The following is an 18,521-nucleotide window of genomic DNA, read 5'->3' on the forward strand; positions in this document are numbered from 1 at the left end:
GACTCCATAGTTTGCATTTGTGATGTGGCAAAATGAAACCAGAGTGGATTAAGAAAGGTTTGCTGGAATCTCAAGCCACCAGAATGGAAGGCACTTCTTGTATGCAGTCACATCTCCATTTGCTTTAGTTCTGCACACAAGAGAGAACCTGAATTTTATAACCTGCAGCCTGATGTAAAATGAATCTGGCAAAGAATCTTGGTTATGTTCATGAAAAGAAAATATGGAGAAGTGAATATCCATGGTACAATATACCTGAGTGGTGAAGAACACACAAGTTAACCATAAAATTACTGAATTGCAGAACATGAAGTTAATGATGGTTCTGTGGTTCCAAAAAAGTCAAAATACACTTCCTTGACCTTTTCAGTGTAGCAATGTACCAGCATTTAAAACAAAAAGCCATGTTTTGGGAACTTGTTGCAGAGCAAACAGTGACCTGTAGTCTGAGATGGTGAAATTCTCAAGGAGTAATTCCCTGCCCTGTTTTTCTCTTTCAGATTTGATGCTTGGACCAGTCAGACTGGCAGACTCCCAGGGAAAGCTCTATGTCCTTCATATGCACTAAAGGGATTAGGAATTGTGTGCTGTTCTGGTATGATGGAAGGAAATGAAAAGAAAGATTTGGCCACTTCAGGGAAGAAGCCAAACAGTGCTATTGCTGCTGCAGATTACTCATTAAACACTGCCCATGGCTTATTTCCACCTTTTCCATTCCTAAGGCTCATTCCTTAGGTGCTGTGACTTTTTTGATATCATGGGAATATACACAAATATGCTATTTGTTCTGTATTCTTCACAGATTTTAAGAGTATATTAGAGATACCCATTCTTAAACAAATCAGTTCATTCACCTTTTTCTACTTCATCTCATAACACATATCCTGAACCTAAATTCTGATGTGGTAAGGACATGGTTGTTTTTAAGAAAAATGCAAATCTTCACTCTGAAATAACTTAGTCTTCCACTGATTACAGAATGTGCTTCTGAAGTGCCTATGAGTCAGGCAGTGAGTTGGAGTTCAGATAAGCCTGCAGTGTTTGCTCACCAGATGGACCATAAGCTCTGCAAAGCAGAGCAAAGGATATTGCTTATTAGCACTGCTCTCAACTTCACTTAGTTCTTTGTACAAAGTCTGGTTACTTGGTGCAATTTTAGACTATTTATACTGTTAGGAGGAGGAAACCATTTTTTATAACAGGATAGGTAAACCTAGCAAAGTAGATCAAACTAAAATGGAATTGAGGATGGCTCTTTTTTTACATCATTTTAAGTAGGCAAGATTGATGCCCTCCATCTCTCAAACACACCCACACTGAATTTACATACCTGTGCTGTGGCAAAAAATATATTTAAATCAATGGTGTCTTGGGATTTGAGAGCAAATTAGCCAAGTCACAGTTGTTACCCTTGCTTAAAACACTGCCTCTTTGACAGTTTGTGCAACCAACACAATACTTATATAAGAATCAAATCTGTTTTTTTCTCTTACATACTTTGTGCTAGATACTAATTCTCACCTAATATGGGCAACATGGGGAATTTTCAGAGTGGTAACTCTCTCAAGTGTCTTCTGTGTAACCTGATTAAATATTTTCTGATGCAACACAGCTCAATAAAGCTGCCATTATTCATGAACCTTATAGGAAGAAAATTAATTTAACAGTTTTATGCAATTTCTGATTTTAGTTTGTTCTTTGGATTGGTACAGTTAATTTCTTCAGTTTTTGTGGGGTTTTTTTTTTCATCTTTATATTCTCAAGATGCTCAGCCTTGCCCTTTTTTACTTTTTAGTTTGAATCAGCACAAGAAAAAAACAATTAGTTAAATTCTCTTCCTTCTGTTTAGCTGTTTCCTTTAGCACAGAAGGATGTTTTGAACAGTTAGTGGTCGTTGGTTATACCACAGTTTTAAAAATGAATGCCACACCTAGTGCACTGTGCTTTCTAGATTTTACATGGCTCAAAATATGGGGAAAGGAGGATGTTGAAGGAGAAGTCTGCTCCTCTCTGTGCTCTGCTTTTTCTGTCAATGTAGAAGTGTCTCATGCTGAGGCTCCCACCCAGACACAGGGCTGACTTTACCCTGAAGACTCAGATCTTTATGGCCTATAAATTATTGTGGTTTGGATACAAATCTTGTCTCCAGAAGGGCTTTCAGTAGGGCATGTGTGAGACTGAGCATGCACTGCTGTTCCTCACTGCCCTATCAGTCACAGTAATTATGTACAGAGATTAGGAACACCCAGAGACATTTTCCAGCATAAAAATTAGCCCATAAAATCTGGAGGAAATTTTTCTGGAGGAAATTTTAAGAACCATGGATCACAAGTTCATCACAATTGCTGCTGTGCTCCTTTGATAGGAAGCAGTGCTGAAGAACTGCCTGCCTTGGATGCTGCTGTTAGGGCTTTTAGCCATTTAGGGTAGCATGGGAATGAGTCTCCCATTCCCAGTGAGGTATGCAGGATTGCAATCAGGTCCTGAGGCTCTTGAGAGCTCTTGGTCATTTGGCCTGTTCAGAGTCTGTTTCTTTTCTGGCACCTCCTGCCATCTACAAGCCCAAGGGAAGGCTGCAGGGAGCAACCACTTACTAGGACCACAGCTTCCTTTGGAAGAGAAAATCCCAAATGGAAGACACTTTTATCTTGTATTTGTCAGCAAATTTGCTTGAGTGTGTTTATAATGCCCAATTATTTGGTAGTTTGAAATAAGAAAAATCCATCATCTTCCTGAGCAGTGCAGAATCTGTCAGAATATTGAGGAACACTCTGAGTCTTTTTCATTCCTTTGTTCCAACAGCTCACTGACTTCACTGTACTGTGGGACCAGCAAATCTGATGCATGTGCAACTGGTGTGGGGGCCTGAAATTTGTTATCACGGGCTCTCTGCCATCACCCCAGAAATGGGATATGTTCCACTGCATGAATGGAAGGTCAGGCAGACCATGCTCTGCTGTCACACTGAGAGGAGCCTTTCTGGGCTGCCTGTCCTGGATATATAATGATGTACTTTGACCTCTCTGTTCTAGAGACACCTTGCAGCCAGCAACACTCAGCGTGTGGCACTCTTGGAAACTGACACATACTCCAAATGCTTGTGAAACGCTGCAATGAAGGATACCTGCTGTGAAACTTCATTTGTGGTCTCACTGGATCATTGGGAAAATTCTCCTAATAAAGGATGCTTGTGAATCTTACTGCTTGTTTCATTTTCTTCAGATCAGGAACTGAAGCACTTCCAATGGAAACAAAATCCCTGCGGTCTGTGCAAATCCTACCTGGCTGTCATTCTTACCCGGAGATAATACTTTTTACCTTGGGATTTGTTTAGGATAGTGGAATTAGGCTTAGAAAAAGAGGCACTTGGCAGGCAGATTACAAAAACCTCCCTACTTCTGTGCTACCATCAGATAATGAGATCTCTGAGATTAGAAAGCCAATATCAGTACGGGAGGGCAAGGCGAGTGAACTCGTTGCGCTCAGTTCTGGAGCCGCTGTGCCTCCATCTCCATCGCCCCGCGCCGGGTCCCTCCAGCCTCACCGGGACGCCGCACCTCGCTCTCACCCTCCATCCGCTGGCGCCAAACGCTGCCAGGGACCCTTTTCCTTCAGGAAAAAAAAAAACCCAAAATAAAAACAAAGGCAGCAAGAGCATCACTGGGGAATTGGGGCCGTTTCTGCCGGTGATCGGTCCTCGGGGGTCGCGGCCCGGCCCGTCAGGCCGCGCTCCCTCAGAAGATGGCAGCAGCCTCCCGCGCCGGCCGCCCCCTCCCTCCGCCCCGCCCGGCCCCTTCCCCTCACGCAGCCCCCACCACCGACCGCTCCTCCTCCGCCCCCAGCCCATCCTCCTCCTCCTTCCTCTTCCTCCGCCAACCCCACCCCTGGCCCCGGGCTGGCCCGGCCGCGGGCTGCCGCGCCGCCAGGGCTCCCCGCCGGCTTCCCCCATCCCCACACCTCCTCCTTCCCCCTCCCTCCTTCCCCACCTCCGCCCTCCTCCTGCTGACGTCTGGCTCTGCCCGGCTGAAAACTCGCTGCCGCGGCGGATGCGGCGGCTCTGGGCAGCGCGGCGGCGGCAGCAGCACGAAGATGGTGGCGGCTCCGTGCGCCCGGCGGCTGGCGCGGCGCTCCCGCTCGGCGCTGGTGGCGGCGCTCACCGTGCTGCTCCTGCAGACCCTCCTCGTCTGGAATTTCACCTCCCTCGACGCCGGCGAGGAGCAGCGCGGCGGCCGCGAGAAGCGAGAGCGCGGCGGGGAGCAGCGGGGGCAGCCGCAGCGGCGCGGAGCCGGCGCCCCGCACGGCAAGGCGCTGGTAGGCGGGGAGCGGGCGCGGCGGGTCTCGCTCGCGGCTGGCGGCGCCGGGGCTCGTGTTCCCTGCAGCCCGCCCGGGCTCCTCCCGCAGGTGCCGCGGTGCGGGGCCGCTCCGGAGCCGCTCCTGCCCCGCTCCTGCCCGGATCCTGTCCCCGTCCTGCCCCGCTCCGGCGGGAGCGCTCGGGGGGCCGCGGTGCAGAGCCAGAAAACGCCCCCGTGGGATCCTCTCCCTTCCCCGAGACAGGACCTCCCTCGTCCCATTCCCGCGGGCATCGCAGCATCCCCGAACTTCGTGGGAGAGCCGCCTGCCCCGCTCCGTCCTCGGGGTTTGTTTTAGCGCTACTTTGCTTTTTCCACCCAGAAAAGAGGCGCTGTTCTTTATTGCACAGCTCTGACAGGCCCAGGAGGTGATGGGCAGTGAAATGTAATGCAATCGGTTTATTAACCGCTGACAGCTCAGGGACACTGAAACTGTGCCCACACAGGATGAGGACCTTGTCTCTTACCTCATTCTATTGCAAACTCCCCGGTTTTCATTCAAACGGCTCGGGCCTGAAACCACAAGGGGTTGCAAATCTGGCTCTAGTGCCAGTTGCGTTTTCTATTTTTGAATTTTCTATTTTTGGATTTTCTATTAGGCATGTGAAAAAGCAAATTAACAGTGTTCTTGCAAACCTCAGCTATGTAGCACCAGTACTAGTATTCTCCAGCTCAAGAGAAGCTTCCTTTGGTTTTCATTTTATCCTTTTAGCAGTAGACTCGCATTAAGTAAGCGATGCCTCTGAAAGTGAATGCTCAGTTTTGTCAGTTTCTGTATTTTTGTTTACACCCTTGAGAGAGAAGACAAGAACCTGGGGCTCAGTGGTGACTTCTTGAAATTTGCAAGGATAATTACAAGTGGTTTGGCCCGGAGAGGCTGCAAAGAGCCGAGTCCCATCACTAACGTTTGGGACAACTTGTACGTACCCATCCACTGTGTGCAGATCCTGCTCTGCAGGATGTGAAAATTAAAACTCCAGTTTACTGAATTCGGTTCTACACATAAGCTTATCTTGTTATTTGCTGTGATCATAAATGTAGCTATTTTGGCTCCACTGTTTTTCCTCCAGCACCTTGCCTTCTGCCTCTTTTCTTGTCCTTCAAATCTTTTATGCTTTCATCTCTGTCTTCTCCAGCCTTTTCCCTCCCTGGTCTCTGCACTCTGGGTTACCCAGGTTGGTGGATGCTGGTACCTGGGCAGGCTGCACCTGGAGCTCCAGCCCTGCTTCCCAGCTCCCCAGACTTTCTAGGAAATGATCCTCTTCTGTGGGTTCTGGGCTATGCTGGAACACGGACTTTTAGCAGTCGTCCTACAAATGTCCTGGCACAGCGTCCAGTTTGCACCCGGAGTTCTGGAACGAGGGTTTGGGGTCGGGAGCTCATTGTTTCCACGCTGGCCACATGCAGACACTGAATAGGAGTATTTTGATGCTGGCAGTTATGAATCACGCCTTTTGCATACAGTTTTGATCAAAGACCTAAAGATGGAGCACTGGGGTTCTGAATAGGAAACACGTTTTAAAACCCATTCCGAGTGCACCTATTTTCCCCTCGTTATCTAAATGACTGGTGCAGGTCACACTGGGCTGTGCCACGATGTGTGACATTGATGTTAAAAGAAAAGGCAGCAGTGCTCAGAGCAAGTGGCAGTGCTCTTAACGACTGTGTCAAGAGGTGATTTGGCAAGGCTGCTTCACGATGACTTTATGGTACTTGTGGCTTTGCTTAGCCTGGGAAGTGGCCGCCGTCCTTAAAATTACTTTGTCAGAATAGAAAACCTCACACTTAAGTATCCGTCTATCGACTGCAATGTGTGCTTGGTGGAAAAGCGATAGAGAAATTTGCTTTGTGCATTCTTCTGCCTTAAAAACTTGCCACCCGTTTAAATTGGTAGGTAAAGATACCAATTGATTTTAGACTCGGTTCACGAGGCAAATCTGTGAAATGCAATTGTATGTCATCTATATAAAGGAAGATTTTTTTCCTATTGCTTAGTTTGTGCATTACAATGCAATTTATGTAATATCCAAGCAAAGTTAGTATCCCTCCCAGTCCTGGTTTCCCATAGTTTGTGTATGTCAAATTGTCCTGCTGCAGTTGGAGCAGCTGATGGTGTGAATACAGTGGTTCCATTATATCCACATGTCTTGGGTTAAGCGCATCTGAGGGGCCCTCAAGGACTTTTCAAAGGTTTCTCAGTCTTGCATTTTGACCAAAAATAGTGTCTTTGGTCTGTGAGTGCAGTGGTGAGTTTTAATACATCTTGAGGAGTAGGTTTTTGAACGACTGCTAAATGTTAGTCTGTGATGTATTACTCAATTGTGGTTTTTGTACTTTTTTTCACTTGCCCTGCTAACTACCCTTAAATGAGTCTTTATACTAAATAGTTATGCAAACCAGATTTTGGACACTTGGCAGAAGATAGTGCTTTTTAAACTTATGTCTGAAAGTTGCCAGATGAGGCTACAGTGCTTTTATTTGTTTATCTTGTTTTTAATTTGTCTCAGTTCTGTGTAAAAGACTGAAATGGGGGGTGCCTATTTTACTTTACAGAATTAGGCATAAGTAGTGTGAAGATTTGGTAATTTGTGTCTGTGGGAAAAGAAACATAATCCTTTGAACCAGGTATTTAAAAGATATTTAGATTTTTATTAAATGCTGTCAGATAATAAGCACTATCATTTGGTAGATAAAATAACATTGTACTGTAGTAAAAGGTTTGCTACCTGTATGTAAGTGAATGGGAATTGCCAATTTGGCAGGAAGAAACAAATTTGAATTGAGCAATTTTGCAACTGAGAACACTTACTGTGCTGTATCCCCTGACCAGCTACATCTGGAGCTTTCATTAGTCATAAGCAGTTTCCTGCAGTTGTTCCATGTTTAATTAAACCAGCTTATAGATACTTCTAAAGAGGTATCAACTGTATCTTTAGCAGTGATTTCAGTGTGTACTTGCAACCATTCTGGCAGCTGCACCCTTTGCACAAGCTCTATTCATGCAGCATAACTCAAGTGTAAAAGCACAGAAGAATTAAGCCCCCTTCTGAGAATGGGTTGATTTTTATAGAAGAGTCTTTATCTTTGAGAAGTGTGCAACAGCTTGTTTTGAAAATACATGCTGCTCAGTCTTGGGTTTCCTTCATGCAGCCTGCTAGGGATGGTGGAAGGGGAGAAAATGGGATGCAAATCCGTGCTTTGGGAATGCTGGGGATGGGAGGGATGTGCCAGCAGAGCATCTGCTGCTGTGGTGCTGCACTGACAGGCTGTTGTGCATCTCAGGGGTGCACTTGTGCTGCCCCTGCCTTGGGGCACTGTCTGTGGCTGGTGCTGCTCCTTTGTGCCTTGGTAGCCTTGGCTTTTCACTGCTGCCTCTTGCCATGAGGCAGAAATGCCAGTGCGCTCTTAGTGTCAGCTCAGTGAAATACTGCCCTTGCCTGCTGCTGAGGGATCAAAGCATTTCTTCAGCCTGGAGTTCTGTGTGTTTTGTGATGTGCTTCTTTCAGCATAAAGCTGTCAAAGGCACCAAACATATCGATGGCTCAAAATGTGGAGAACTGTAGAATGAAAAGGAAGCGTGTTTGGGGTCAGTGAGCAGCTTTAATTCTAAGCAAAAGTTAAGCTGGGGAGGACAGTTCTGGGATCACCAATGCCTCTCCTTAATTTCACAGCTGTAGTGGGAAATGTGTTTTTTGTTTTCCTGGCAATGTGGAGAGCGAGGCTGGGCCCTCCATAGGCTGATCAGCTGAATGTGCTCAAACCTGTTTTTTCCTGCTTTTTTCTTCCTTGTCACCTCCTGGGGATGCATGCTGAGCTCCACCAGGTTAAAGGTGCAAGGAGAAAAAGTAATTACACTGTGTGCCTAAACTCCATAATCCCTGTTGGTTACTGAAGCTAGGAACCACATCCAGGGGCTGCTCTGCTCCATGCTAAGGGCTTTAAAAACTGCCATCAGTTGTAACTAAAAGCAAAGCAGCAACAACTAATGCTGGGAAACACCATGGGAATCATAGAGGAAAGAAAACTCAGTAGGCTTTACTCCACTTTCTCTAAGGTTCATTCATGAATTATTTTCCCCAGCCTTTTCCAAATGCTTCCCCAAGCTAAGACCAGTGCAGAATTCACCTTGTGTATCATAGAAAAGCTTGTGATTCTTTGGTTTGGAAATGAGGGTTTTCTTTTGAAGTGTCTGTGCCCCTGGAATGTTTAGATTGTGCAGGTGGATTCCCAGCACTGTTTTGCCAAAAACAAACACACAGCCTGGACCAGCCCTCTTAAAAAGCATCCGTGTGGGAGGTACAGCAGAAGTGAGTTTCTGGATGGAGCACAGCTCTCAGTGCAGCAGCAGAAGCATTAAAGCACAGCTTTGCATTGGTGGTGTAAAATAAGCTGGTAAGCTCCAGAAAACAAAGGAGTTCTCAAGAAAAAAGGAACTGTTTCACCACTGATTTGTTCTTTTTGCTTAAATCAGTGAATGTATAGGCTCCATATATGTAGACACAATCAAATGGTATCTATTTAAATATATTCCTCTCTGTCATTAATGTAGACCTGTGGCCTCAGTAATTTAATCTGAACACATGAAATGAAATGTTTTTCAGAAAAAATTTCCAGACATGAAAAGTGCAAAGAAGCTTAATGTGAGCTGATCATTTGTATGGTAAACTTCAGCCCAGAATGAATCAATCTCTGGAAACTTGAGTCTCACTTTAGTACACCAGGCTCAGTGTAACAGCTTAGTTAAGGTATCCTGTGTTGTGAATAAAATTAATAGCATCGAGCTATTATGTGGCCAAAAATGATGTATTTCTCAGAAAATGGGTCCATAGTACTGACTTGACTGTTAAGTGCAGTTGTAATTATTATCAGGAGCTTAATCATGCTGCAATATGGCTTTAATAACAATCCAGAAGGAGGATGGAGACAATTCATCATTTAGCAATGGCAGAGGGGGGAGACAATACATCTGCAGCTGGAAGGTGCAGAATCATTTTTCCAAAGTCTTAGCACTTAACAAGGCACAGGTTAATAAAACAAACAAACCTTTGCAGCAGAACTAATGCATGCATCATTTAAGGGGAGCATTAGGACCAGATGAGACTGCTGGTCTCCTGCAGCAGTTACCTTGTTAAGCATCTTCTCTGCAGGAACGTGGGAATGTGTTACATGAAATGGATCTGAAGCCTTTTCCAACCACCAGTGTATTTTTTGTTGTGTTGGTTTTTATTCCTTAGCGTGATGGGATTTTGCAGATGTTCCCTTTGAAATAGAAGCAGTTTAATTTTTTAGCAAGAGTAGACCAGCTGTTGTTCAGGGGATGTACAAATCTCATTTACTTCCTGTCAGCTATTGCAGAATGGGTACTTTTGGTGTAAAAGGCCCTCATTACCTGCCACATGTTTTGGCTCTATTCAGAAACGTTTTTCAAAATATTTTTTCCTTCCTTCCATGGAAGTCCATGATATGGTGTCTTATTGGTGCTTGCTGAAGGGCCAGGAGTACAATGAAAGCATGTGGTGATCTTAATTTGTAGCAACAGTCAAATTATATAACCTCAAGGATTAATTTTAATCAAATGCTTCCTGTGTTTTCTTTATAGTGTTAAAATTAGATCTGGCACTTCACTGTGACTCTTTAATTGGGATACAGTGTCCTGTATTTTTCTTTTGGTGTGGGCTGATGGGATGTCTGATTTGGGCAGAGGCAGCAGCATCCCTGTGTGGATGCTCAGAGGGCACAGGGGTTCTGGTGTGTATGACTGAGTTTGAGGACTAGCAGTTTCAAGTGTTTGAGTCTGATTTTTAGACTTGGAACCTCAGTCCTTCATTTTTATTTTGTTTTAAGTAATGGTAGGCCTTTGATGTTCCACAAAGCACATGTTGAGTGGGAGGCAGCTCTGTGGAGCAAGGGAAAGTTGAAGTCATGGTTTCCTACTCTCATCAGTAACCTCTTGGCATCTTTAGAGAAGTGTTTAGGGCCACAGAGCTGAGGGTGACAGGTAGTTTGGGGTTTGTCAGTTATTGGTACTCCAGACTAGTCCTCTTTGGTCTGATAATTGTGGTTTTTATCTCTTTCCTCCAGAGGAACCAAGCCCTGGCCGGTCCCACCTTTATTCTTCCCTTCCACACTTGGTACTGCTGATCACAGCTGTTTCCTCTGGCTGCCTGAGCCTGGGCTGAATCTCACAGACTTGTGGGCTCTGAGGCCTTCTCACGAGCAGCTGAGTGTCTCCAGAAGGCAGCTCAGCTCACTGCAGTGCCAGCCCTGTGCCAGCCAGGGGCTGGGGCAGTGATGCTCAGCTACCTGCCATGCATGCAGGAATCCATTTCTCCAGATGGTGTTTGTCTTCCTCATTCTGCCAATGTGCTTAATTAACCTTCATGGGAGTGGTGTGGGTTTGAGGTAATCTGTTCTTGTGAAGCAGCTGAGATCTTCAGCAAGGACCAGCAGCTTGTCATGCACTGGTGTAACTCCACTAAAGTCAGCACAGACCAGCTGGGGATTCTGGACCACTAATGTAATTATTGTTATAATGATAGCATCAAACAAGTAATCATTATTTTTACTCTCTCTTTTCATTTCAAAATGAGAAAATTATTTCCTCTTGGATCAGTGAAAGTAATTTAAATTATGCACAATAATGGTGTACATGAAAATATAATTATTATTCATTTGTGTGGCACCATCTGGGTACTAGAAGCTTCACAGGCACATGTGAGGAGAGGTTCTGTGTCTTGAGGAGTTTACAGGCTGAATAGCAAGTTAGAGCTGCCAGCAGTTAACCAGAGTCACAAAGGAACTTTGCAGTATTACCATGTTCAGCACAGGACTCCACAAACCCTGTGGTTCCCACTCACCCCTCAGAATTTCTCTGAGTGGCACTATACAGCCTAGGGGTGGCATGAGTTCAAGGGTTGATTAGTGTGGATGGATCAAGAAAGAGGCTAGTATTATAAACTGGCTGCCCAGCTGCTTTTGGGCAACTAAAGGACATTTCCAGGTTTCACTTGGAAGCACAGAATGGTTTTGATGCCTTGTGGATCTGTGCTTCCTACAGTGCAATTCCCAAACTTTACAGCAAATACAGGAGTGAAAGCTTTCCTGAGTCTGAGTATGCACAAGCAGGCTCTTATAACTGTGTGGAAATAGAAATGAGCAACATGTAGCATTACCTAAACATATATACATGTGTAACTGAAAGGGTCAGTACAGGACAATGAAATCATCTGACTTCTTATTTTTAGAGATGATTAGAGAATTTCTCCAAGGGACAAACTATTTATAACACGTCTATAATTTGCTGCTTTTCTTTTTTCTTTCTTTTTTTTTTTTTTTTTTTTTTTTTTTTTAATGATGAAATTAAGCCAATAAATGAATACCAGCTAATTAAAAAAGTTAGCTGAAAAAGATTTCACACTGGTGTGTGGTTGACTCTGAGGTCAGATCGTGAATGCCTCCCACATATATTTTGTTTTCAAGCTACTGTTCTGTTGCTGTTCTATTATTAGAGAGTAAGTGGGATGCTTATTTAAAACAATTCTACAAAGCTGAATGACACTGCAAACTTCAGTTTAACTTGGATTTGGTTGAATGAGTCATGGACACTCATTTCTGCTTCATGCTGCAGCCTTTGCCTGCCCTTCAGATGTACTTTTTGGTTCTGTTATACTGGTGAAATCTGAGTATTTTTCTTCAGGTTGATGCCATTCACTGACTTTCTGTCGTGATCAGGTTTGGAATTCATGCTGTCTGAATTTCTGAAACATCTCTCATTTTGTTCTTAAAGCTCAACCTGTTTCTGGTTATCTTTGTTCTTTATAATTGCATTCTTTCTGATTCAGGAGCACACACGGTTCAGTTAAAATGCCTTCTTCCAAAGAAAAAGGGTTTGAGGTCGTGGCTGTATTGATTCAAGTGAAGCAATCTCTCTGAAACTGCATCCAGCCTGTTGACCCTCACTTGGAGAGGCACAACAAACCTGAAAAATGGCATTTCCAAGGGAAGTTTTTGTTCTTTAGAATTGCACCACTGCATGGCACAGAGGCAAGCAGAGCCCTGTGTGACCTCAGGGGATGACAACTGGCCAGGTTGCCAGTGTCATTACTTATTTCAGGAACCTTTTCCTCAGTCTGGCACTGTACCTGGAGCTGTAACTAAATCATTGGCCATCTGCTAATTATGAAAATGTAAACTGGACTGCTCTGTAGAAATGGAGCATTACCAGAGATCTGCACTGGAGTCATCTTGGACAGACATGTAAATAAAAAATAATCTGTTATCAAGCTAATCCTGCCTCGTAGGAAAAAAATACTCTCACAAAAACCAGCAACTTGTCTGCAGAGATCCACATTTGGCCAGTTGGGGATAAATCTAGGCACCTAACTAGATTCACTTAGGTGTTTACAGCTTGCTTGTGCCCTTAAAACTTGCTGTGGGTGCCTGACAGCTGCTTAAATATGTAAATAAGAATTCAGGTGGCTACCTTATGGCATCTAAGTTCAACAACTTGGCCCAGAGTGTGTAAAACCAAGGAAACAAGAAGAGGAGTGGATGTAGTAAACAAAGCTGTTAGTGTGTATGCACTATGAGAATAATAATACTTTGCACAGCTCCTGTGCCTCAAATTGCTTATGTTTTGGCATTCACTGGAATTGAGTTTAGTCACTCAGTGGCAGAAATAGAAACTTGGAGGTGCTGCCTGCTAGCAGAGTACATGGAGCAGTACCTCAGCAGTGAGCTGCCTTTTTGGCAGCCTTACAACAAAAGACGTGCAAGTCTTCAGCAATATTTTGATAAGTCATTGATCCTTATTAAAATAATAATTATGACAATAATTATAGCTGTGGTTGGCTCTGACTGAGCTGCTAGCTGAATAGAGGACAGGGGGAGGAGGTTTATGGAATATTCTTGTGGAGCCATCTGGGTCCTGCTCCTCCAGCTCTGTGCACACAGATGAGGATATGGTTACTTAAAGTGGTTTGGGGTTTGTGCACTTTAGTACCATCACAACCCTGTCAGACTCTTCTCCCAGAATGTTACCAGTAGGTTATTCTGTAGTTCTGGTTCTTCAGGGGATTTTCACTGTCTAGCTGCATGATGTAAATTTGCAGAAATTCTCCTATTGAGGGCTTATGAATGAATAACTGTGGAAGGAAAAAAGGGGTCTTGCACATCAAATGCTTCTTCAAGGTCTCTATTTTTGGACAATGGGGACAGCTCAGCAACTACAGGAACATTTTGTTGCTTTTGAAGTGTCAGTGTAATTTTGCAGAGGGTGTTCAGCAGTCATGCACTGTGCTCCTGATGCTGTTTGTGGGGTGGTGGCACCTGGAAGGGGTAAGTGAAAGGAAACCCTTGAATCTCACACTCTGCTGCTTTCAGCCTCTGGGGTGTGTTTCCAGTTTAGTTACCAGAGCCAGCCAGGCTTTGCTCCAAATTCTGCCACCCTCAGTGCTTTCAAGCCTTGGGTAGGCAATGAAGGAGGTGCTGTGTGTTTTGTTTGCTTGTAAATGTTTGTGTGTTATTCTGAGTTCTCACACAGCCTTGTGTACTCACTTCCTGCTCGTCCTTGAACAATTGCCTCCTGTTCCTGGGGCTGCTCAGTGGCTCCAGCTGGGAGTCACTGGGAGCTCTGGCAGGGACTGTGGTGGCTCTGCTGGGACTGTGCTGGTCAGGAACTGGGTTAAGGTAACTGGTGGGGAAAGTACTTCAGGTCTGTATTCCACACTTGGGAAATAGTAACTCCATTATGAAATACTGTTTCACTCTTGAATAAATTGGTGTGGATTAATTTCCTTGTTATCATTGGTAAATTGCTATTTTTCTTAATTTCCTTGTCCAGTTTGAAATACTGTTTCCTGTTGGCTTAAAATAAACCCTTCTGCAGCATTTGCCTGTTTTATGTGGCCCACAGAGAGCAAAATGTATCCTCAAAGGTTTAAATCTGTTGCTAAGGTTAGGATGGTAGTTTCATAGCAACACAGAGATACCACAGGTGTTCAAATCATCTCTTCAGCAGAGAGTTGGTGGTTTGGTGGTTTCTGTGTTTCTCCCCTTCCTGTTTATGGAGTAAAATGAAAAATGTGCTCAAGACTCAGTTTTGCAGCTCTCATGCAAACAGAGGCATGCATGCATACCTGTATTCCATAGTGGCCAAATATTTGTGGTCAAATATAAGCAAGAGTTGTTCAGGCTAGAATTTTGGAGACTGAATGTTGCTTAGAAATCTTTTGCTTTTCAGCATGCAGTTTAAACAAGTCTAGGATGTGGGAAGTCATCATTTCATCAAGTTCCTGCTCTTTTAGTAGCAGATTCCTTCAGAAAATCTTCTTGTTTAGGGTTGGTTCCACCTTTGGTGTAAGCATGATATGTGAGAGATTTTTATACAGGACTGGACCTTTGTCACCTAAATCTCACCTTTTTTAGTGTTCTCAGTTGTTTGCTGTAGGATGAAGATGCAGATGGGTGAGAGCTCAAGTAAAATATCACACCAAGAATAACCTGTGGCTCTTCAGAGCAGATGTGGATGTAAAATCAGTGAAGAACAGTCTTGTGAATATGATTGTGTTAGGGTGGGTTTTTAATGCAGCCTTTGTATTTTCATTGAAAGGTTCTTCTGTTGTCCTAAAGTGTTCCAGGATACTAGAAAAAAAATATGCATTTGAAGCAATACTTCTTTTAGTGGGTTTTTATAAATACTGGTTCTATAAAACTAATATATAATGTTCTTTTCTGTTCTGTGTTCTGAATGGAGTTACCTGTGATAGGTGAGATTGGTGGTGCTGGGCAGTTGCAGCTTGAGTTCTTGCATATTTCTCTTGGCAGTGGTGGAATTATTTAACAATTGCTCTTCATAGTGTTTTATGAGTGCAAAAACTTAAAAATCAGGATTTCTTTTTTTAAGGGTTCTTCATATTCTGCTGGCCTTGTTTGGTCTCAGTGAAAGTTGTGGAATGTTAATAATTAATCCCATGCTGAATTACTAAGGATGCTCCTGCAGGAAGACTGTGCCCTGAGTTTTGCCTTATGGAAATGATGTGTTGATGGCAGGTGTGTTGAATCCCTCCCTGCTGCATTATGCTTTAGCTCTGATGATCTCAGTCAGCTTTTTAGAGGTCCTGTGCTTCAGTGTGTGACTGGTGGACTTCCTTGGGCCAGATCTGAAGGGAGTGGGTGGCATTTCTGAATGGGGTTAAAATGCCTGCTTTGTATTCAGGTGGATTACCTGTGTTAGAATTTAATTTAAATGTATTGATCCCCACCTAAAGAAATATCCAAATTACCCATGAGTGATGATCAGCCCAGGCATCTGCCACTGTGAGATTAAACTGCAACCATTTATGTTGAGGTTTGTTTATGGAAATATTTATGTTGGTGACTTGTATTCAGATGTGCCTGTACAGTGTGTCAGTTCAATGGCTGGTTTATGGTGTTTTGAACAGTTGGGCTCAATGATCTTACTGTCATTTCCAACCTAAATGATGCTGTGATTGTATGAACCTCACTTTGATGAAAAATAAAACAAAGCCTCAGGGTCTAGAAGAAAGAAAGAAAGAAGAAAGGTGCTCTGTGTGACTGCAGCTGGATGTGGGTTCAACTCCCTTTACAGAGTGCTGCTTGTGTGGCCTCTCCTGGAGGAGAACACAGGCTGCCTGTCTCTGCCTCCCAGTCAAACAGGAGCACTGAGTCACTGGGCAGGGACCAGACTGTGCCCCACGGCCTGACAGACAGACAGCAGACACAGGGACAAGCTGCCTGAGGAGGGTGTTTGCCACACATCCATGTCTGTTTGTTGTTTGGGGTTTTAGTGATGGTGGCTATGCTGGGTAGAACAGTCACCCAAAGGAGTTTGAAGGTTTAAAGGGCATTCATAACTCGGTGAGTGACTCACTGAGGAGTGCAGAAGAGAAGGTACATTTGAAGAAAAGCTTGAGATGGTTTATTTGCTGCAATATCTGTTGGGGATTGCTGTGACTAAGGAGATGGCATTTGCTGCTATTCCAGTGCCAGTGCAAAAAGTCCCTGTTGTCCTTCTGAGTGTGAGTGCTGTGCGTGGCACCCCCTGTGCAGGATTCCCAGAAACAGGTGAGCTCTTCTCTCTGTTTCAGTTCTTGAGTTTGAGCCACAGCTGGAGCTGTTGGTTACCAGAACAGCTGGCAGCCCTGGAGGTGCCAGGTGGGTTGTGAGGCTCCTTTCCTGCCCCAGGAGAAGAGAGCTCCTGCTGCAGCTGGCTGCCAGACCTGGCTTGGTGGGATGGGTGCTCCAGGCTGGACACTGATGGCTGGGCTCTGTTACCAGTGCTGCAGGCTGGGGTTGTGCCTGGCTCACTTTGCAGCAGCTGGTTCTGTTTGGGAGCAGTTGGTGAATGGAACTCATTTTATCTTCTTTCTGCTACATCAGTAATCGGGATCATTTTCTGTGAGCTGCACACATCTGTGGCCCAAAACCTGTGCTCAGCCTGGAGGAAGTCAGGGAAAGGTGACATTTCCTCAGCTCAGTGCCCCCTTGCCAGCAGCAGAAGCAGCTTATGCTGCTTCAATTCTGTGCATTTTATTTTTGAGGATTTAACACAGATATTTATGAAGTCATTTGGTTTGCACCTATCAGCATAAATAAGGGTATCTTCTGAACAGACCTAGTTGCAAGTCTTAAGGCTTGTTTGCTCCAGCATTTGTCCTTTGAGTGATGAAGTCCTGGCACAGCTGTAAGACCTGAAATATTTAGTAGTGATTGGTAGTGACTGACTGCAGTCAAAGTCACCTGGAGCTTTTCACCAAGTTGGCATTTAGTTCTCTAAGCTCAGGTTGATGTTTCCTTTAACATTTCTTACTGGAAATGAAGTTCAGTTTTGGCTCCCACCAGCAGGGAGGCAGTGCAGCTCTGCCCTAAGCTGGGCCACTGCAGAGTGCTGTGCTGTGGCATTTGCACCGTGGCAGATGCACCAGTGCAAAGTGTTTATGGATTTTTGTCCCTGCTTGTGAAATGCACTTGGCTCAAATATGGTATAAACAAATGCACTTAGGATAAATACTCCCCTGTGCCCCATTTGTTGACAAATCATCCCCCCTTACTTAAATATGTATATGTACCTATATGCATGTATTGCATAGATGTGTTTATGTGCATATATATGCAGATCTGTGTGGTGGAGAAGGTTTCTTGATCTGTGGAGCCAGAGATCAAAGGTGAGTGCTCTCCCTGAAAGGCAGTGGGTGTCAGCCCATCCCAGCTGCTGTAGGAAAAGATTGATGTAGGACTTTGATGCTGCATGAAGCAGCTTTAGATCCCCAGTGAACATTGTTTTGTTGCATAGAGGAAGATGAGGAGTCTAAATCTGTGGAGAGAGAATCTTGCAGAAAAAGAACTTCAGCAAATAACAAGATGAAATTTGTATTCATGCACACCTCAGGTGTTTGGAGATACAGGCTGTGCACAGAGTTGTGCTGTTGTGACAAACCAGCTTTTTATTCTTAACAAAATTGTTGCCATTAGTCTCTTTCAGCACATCCAAAAGCTCTTGTCACATTTGATTTTAGGTTAAAGCTGTGTAAAGCCTTCAGGTTTTTTTAAAGGAACTTTAAATTTTCCTACTCTGTTAGTTGAGAAGTGGTGTCTTCCTGCTGCTTTATTTTTTTCCTTTTTTAAACTTTTCTCTTTGGTGTTTATAACAAAAATTGTCAACTAAGTTTTATGTTGACTCCATGACAAAGTACATAATTGGCACAAATTTTTCTTTTACAGCTGGAAGTGAAAGCACAATAAAGTAAAGATTTGGAAAGGGAAGTAGTCTGTCTTTATCTAAAACAAATGTTGATAATCTGGTGACCTTTCTAACAGCATAAAAGTGAAATACAAATACCTTGTATTTATTTGCAGTCTCCTTGGTTGTAGAGGTTGTGGTGGGATCCTGCCCATCTTTTGCCAATTTCTGCATTTTCCCCCCAGTGTCATCAGAAGTTTGGAGCTTAAGCAGTTCAGTTTCTGCAAAGGAAAAGGAGCTCTTGCTGCTGTGCTAGAAGTTATCAGCAGAAGAGATGATAAAGAGGTGAGGAATTGAGTCTGCAGGGTAGTAATGAGCAATTCCATTCTGGAGCTGCTGACAGGATGCTGCCAGAGAAAGTTGTCAGAAAGGGATGAGTAGTGCCATGATTTGGCATTGCCTGAAAGATTATA

The 18,521-nt window shown here is 44.1% G+C and overlaps 1 protein-coding gene across 4 annotated transcripts in view; it reads left to right on the forward strand.

Moving 5' to 3' along the window:
- Nucleotides 1–3,892: 3,892 nt before the first annotated feature.
- The window catches only part of XYLT1 (xylosyltransferase 1), a 159,800-nt gene continuing 145,171 nt past the window's right edge, over nucleotides 3,893–18,521 (forward strand). For 2 of the 4 annotated variants that reach the window (XM_056503404.1, XM_056503407.1), the window contains exon 1: nucleotides 3,909–4,311. In XM_056503404.1, the coding sequence (XP_056359379.1) occupies nucleotides 4,090–4,311 (222 nt within the window). In that variant the 5' untranslated portion in view covers nucleotides 3,909–4,089. Of the gene's footprint in view, nucleotides 4,312–18,521 lie in introns of all 4 variants that reach the window. The other 2 variants (XM_056503406.1, XM_056503405.1) reach the window with 2 other exon arrangements.

Source organism: Oenanthe melanoleuca, chromosome 14, assembly GCF_029582105.1.
Source record: "Oenanthe melanoleuca isolate GR-GAL-2019-014 chromosome 14, OMel1.0, whole genome shotgun sequence".
Taxonomy (NCBI): domain Eukaryota; kingdom Metazoa; phylum Chordata; class Aves; order Passeriformes; family Muscicapidae; genus Oenanthe; species Oenanthe melanoleuca.